The 3,852-nt window shown below is 45.1% G+C and overlaps 1 protein-coding gene across 1 annotated transcript in view; it reads left to right on the top strand.

The window, feature by feature from the left end:
• Nucleotide 1: 1 nt before the first annotated feature.
• Thsd7a (thrombospondin type 1 domain containing 7A) overlaps nucleotides 2-3,852 on the top strand; it is a gene marked incomplete at its 5' end in the record, with an annotated part of 460,951 nt that continues 457,100 nt past the window's right edge. The window contains one exon of the mRNA XM_023701405.1: nucleotides 2-83. Within this exon, the coding sequence (XP_023557173.1) occupies nucleotides 2-83 (82 nt within the window). The remainder of the gene's footprint in view (nucleotides 84-3,852) is intronic.

Raw genomic sequence — 3,852 nt, 5'->3', positions numbered from 1 at the left:
GCTGCTGCTGCTGTGCCCCGGGCCCGGCCGGGCTGCGGCGCAGGGCGAGGCGGAGGCGCCCAGCCCCTATCTGTGGAAGACCGGTAAGTGCGCGGGCGCCCCGCCACCCGCACCGCGGGCCACCCTGGGGAGCGCGGGGCTCCCCGGGCACCCCGTCCTTTACAGGGCCGGGTTATGCCGGGATCCGAAGGTGAGAAGTACGATTCCTGCGAGCAAACTAGGTCACGTCCGATGATACTAGGGAAAAAACAGAGCAACTAACAGGCAGTGGCGAGTCATTAAAATATTTCTCTCCCAGTGAATGAGGGCAACTCCGCACTTTCACAGGGAAGTGCGCTTATTTTTCACCTCTAGGCTGTCATTTCTGCTAGGGATTTTTAAAAATATGGTCGTGGCTAAAAAGAAGCGAACAGTTCGGCTCCTGGTTTTATTCTGCTTTTAGGCAAGCGCTAGGCTCAGTGGCGCGGTAGGTGCGGGTACAGAGTTGAATGTAAGTGTAGCTTTGTGATACGTGGGACATGTGGAAAGAAGTCGTGTGTGTGTGTGTGGGGGGGGTGCAGCAACAAAGGCAAAGGGGGCTCCAGGGAGCCCGCCGGAAAGAATGTGGGAAGCTCAGTGATTTTTAAAGTAGGCATTTGCTGAGATGTTTGCTTTTGAACTTTTTCCTTCTATGAGAATTCTTTTGGTTTATTTTTCAAACAACAAAAGCAACAACTGCTGCCCTGTAGATAGATCCCCGGAAGTACTTGGAAGTCCTTTCGAAGCGGTTACAAGGGGAAAACAATACTGAGGGACAACTGCTATCCCTTCTTTGCCTGCTTGCTCTCTCGGCCCACTAAAGGGCAGGGACGATTCTTGCGCAAGCCTGAGACTTCACATACTCACGGGAAGAAAGTGCAGAAATATTATTCCCGTTGCTTAGAGCCCGGGGTGGTTTAGGAGTTCCTCCACAAGGCTCATCCGTGGGGAGGGTCACGGTCGAAAGTCAGTCTGCGTTCAGCGTGCGATTGCCAACTAGGTACTGAGCCGGTGTTTTTCTTCTCTTCAAGCCCATCTCTGCAGATGCAGAGATAGATCAGTGTCCGCTACAATTGCACGGATGTCCTGAATTTTTAAAGAGCTCACATCTATCCAGCATTTTAGTGAGATTAAGCAAATTTATTTAAAGGCAAACCACAAAAATTGCCTTGGGATAGTGCACGAAATGCGCATACACTCGCTTGAGAGAAAGCGAAATCATTAACACTTTCAAGTTGAAAGATCAGGTGATTAATGGGTGAAGATGAAATCAAATTAATTTGTGTAATTTAAAATAGTTGCCAATGTTCTCTAATTTAGCTAAGGCCCTCATTTGACTCCTTTAAAGTTCACTCTCAGTGACAAACACTAATCAAGCTGTAATGCACTATTAAAGAGTGTGAGTTGAGGGCGTGGAAAGGACTTCTCAGGTAAGTAAAGCTTAGGCAACACAGTGCTTTCCTAGTTGGGGCTTTTGCTATTAAGCAAGAGCCCGCACCCAAGCAGTAATTCAGAATGCAAAGGGCCCGGACAATATTCACTGCGCAGTATCTGAGGTGCCAATATATGTCAACATAAATGTCATGGTAGGAGCACAAGCCAATAAACTGCTTAAAATAGTGCACAGCTTTCAGGAGCAAAGAGATGGAGACCTTGATCCCAGTGCCAGCTCCAGCTCCCACTAGCTGCCAGTGCTGGCAGCTCTCCTCACTGCTGACCCCTCCTTCTCTCCATTGCATGTACATGTGATATCCTTTGCTGACCCTCCCTATGCTGTGAAAAGCAAACGGATGAGTTAAGAGAATGTAGTTTGTAAACATTAATGTACAAATGTAATCTAGGATGATGTGGTTAATAATGTCACTTCTCCCAATGCATCCTTGACCTGGTGGAGGAAACATGCTGAGTTAAACTAGAGACAAATAATGACTTCTTCATTTTTTCCACCAGGAGGGAAAGGTTACTTCTTGTGACTGCACAGGAGTTGAAAGGAGTTCCCAGGGGAACTAGGCAATATGCAAAGTAAAGGAATACAATGTAAATGAAAATATAGAGGCATAGAATCATAATGTTTATCACTTGATGAAAACAAAAATGCAAGTCCTTTTGTTTTAAATTTTAAAAATGAAAGGGGAAGAGGTAGGAAGGGCACTTCTAGAGAAAGGTGATTCAGTTCGGGAACCTGGTCTTACAAAGAAGTTTATAGGGGATCACTTTTCTGACGAGGTCATTGAGCTGGTTGTTAACACCGGAAGAACTGAGGCAGACACTTTTAGTATCATTGATATGCTGTAGGATTTGGGCAAAGTCCTATAATTTTGGTTCTTGGTGATATGCCTTGAAAAGACAAGACAGTATTTAAAGACTTTTTAGCCCCAAAGTGCTTCATATATGTGAATACCTATGTAAATATATACATCATAAATAATCAGGCACATATGTAAACATGATATATATATACATACTAATGCATATAACTGAGATACACAGTATATATCAGTTGTATATATACTGAGTGAAAGTTTTAAGTCAACTGACAACAAGAAGTAACTGAGAACTTACAATCTTCAATCACTGTGGTAGAGGCTGAATGGGATGTTAACATCCCTACCTTGCAAAGCATCGCTACTGTACATTAAAATGATTGCAACAACGTGGCATACTATGTCCATGAATAGAACATCAGAAATACAGAGAGACTGTGTAGCTGATTAAAAAAAGTATGGAAAGTTTCAAAGAGGAGTGTGTATTTGACCTTAAACTTGAGGGCTGAGTGGATTTTTTTCTAGAGGGAGGAGTAAGAAGCAGAAGAAAGAGAGAATAAAAATGAGAGGGCAGGACAGTATTCCTAGATCTGAGAGGATTAGTGACATCTGACAGCTCGAAGCCAGGATGCTCAGTAAGAATGAAAAGATTTAATTCCAATGGAGTGAACTGGGACCAGACTGTAAGAAAATTTTTGAATTGTGATAAAGATGTTAGAGTTTAACCTATGAGCAGGTAGGAGCCACTGGATCCTTCCAACAGACTGACATATTATTTGCTTACAATGAAGAAAGGTAAATCTATAGGCTGGGTTGCCAGGTGTATAACAAGGAGTCACGGGGAACAACACTACTACCATAAAAGTTAGAGGGAAGAGTGGGTGGTGTAGAGCCTAACATTATAAAGGAAATGTAGGAAGTCGGATTTAGGATACAGGGCACACTCTAGCTCCCAAATAATGTAGAAACCAGCATCATCAAGGACTGCACCATGTGTTCATCCAACAATTGAGGTAGAGAGTAAGAAAGGAGAAAAAAAGGGCCAGCAAGACAGCTCAGTGGAGGGCTGGCTAAAATAGCTTAGTGGATTAAAGTGCCTGTTTAGGCAGACGCAGAAGCCGGGGTTTGTTCCTTGGCCTGATGTGCCGGCCCTGTGCTGAGACTGATTGAGACTGGGGGTGGTGGCACAAGCCTGCAATCCCATCTCTTGGGAGGCTGAACACAGGCAGATCACTATGAGACCGATCTATGTAATGAGACCCTGTAGGCCCCGTAGACCCCATACTAAAATATAGAACAAAACAAAACAAAAACAAAGAAACAAAAAGAGATAGCTCAGTGGACCAAGCATCTGCTTTGGGAAGCGCAGGGACCCGGGATCCCACATGCCACACTGGCGCCACCCCTGGGGCACGCTGAGCCAGCGATGGAGTCCAGGGATGGTCATGCATGCCTGTAATGGAGGCTGAAAATGGGAGGATCACTACAAGTCCAAGCTGCATAGTGAGATCCTGTACCAAATACCTGAGTGGCAAAGAAGGAGGAGGAGGAGGAGGAGGAGGAGGAGGAG

The sequence above is a fragment of the Octodon degus genome, unplaced genomic scaffold (assembly GCF_000260255.1).
Source record: "Octodon degus isolate 3935 unplaced genomic scaffold, OctDeg1.0 scaffold00135, whole genome shotgun sequence".
In the NCBI taxonomy this organism is placed as follows: domain Eukaryota; kingdom Metazoa; phylum Chordata; class Mammalia; order Rodentia; family Octodontidae; genus Octodon; species Octodon degus.
This window is presented reverse-complemented; position numbering and strand designations above follow the sequence as displayed.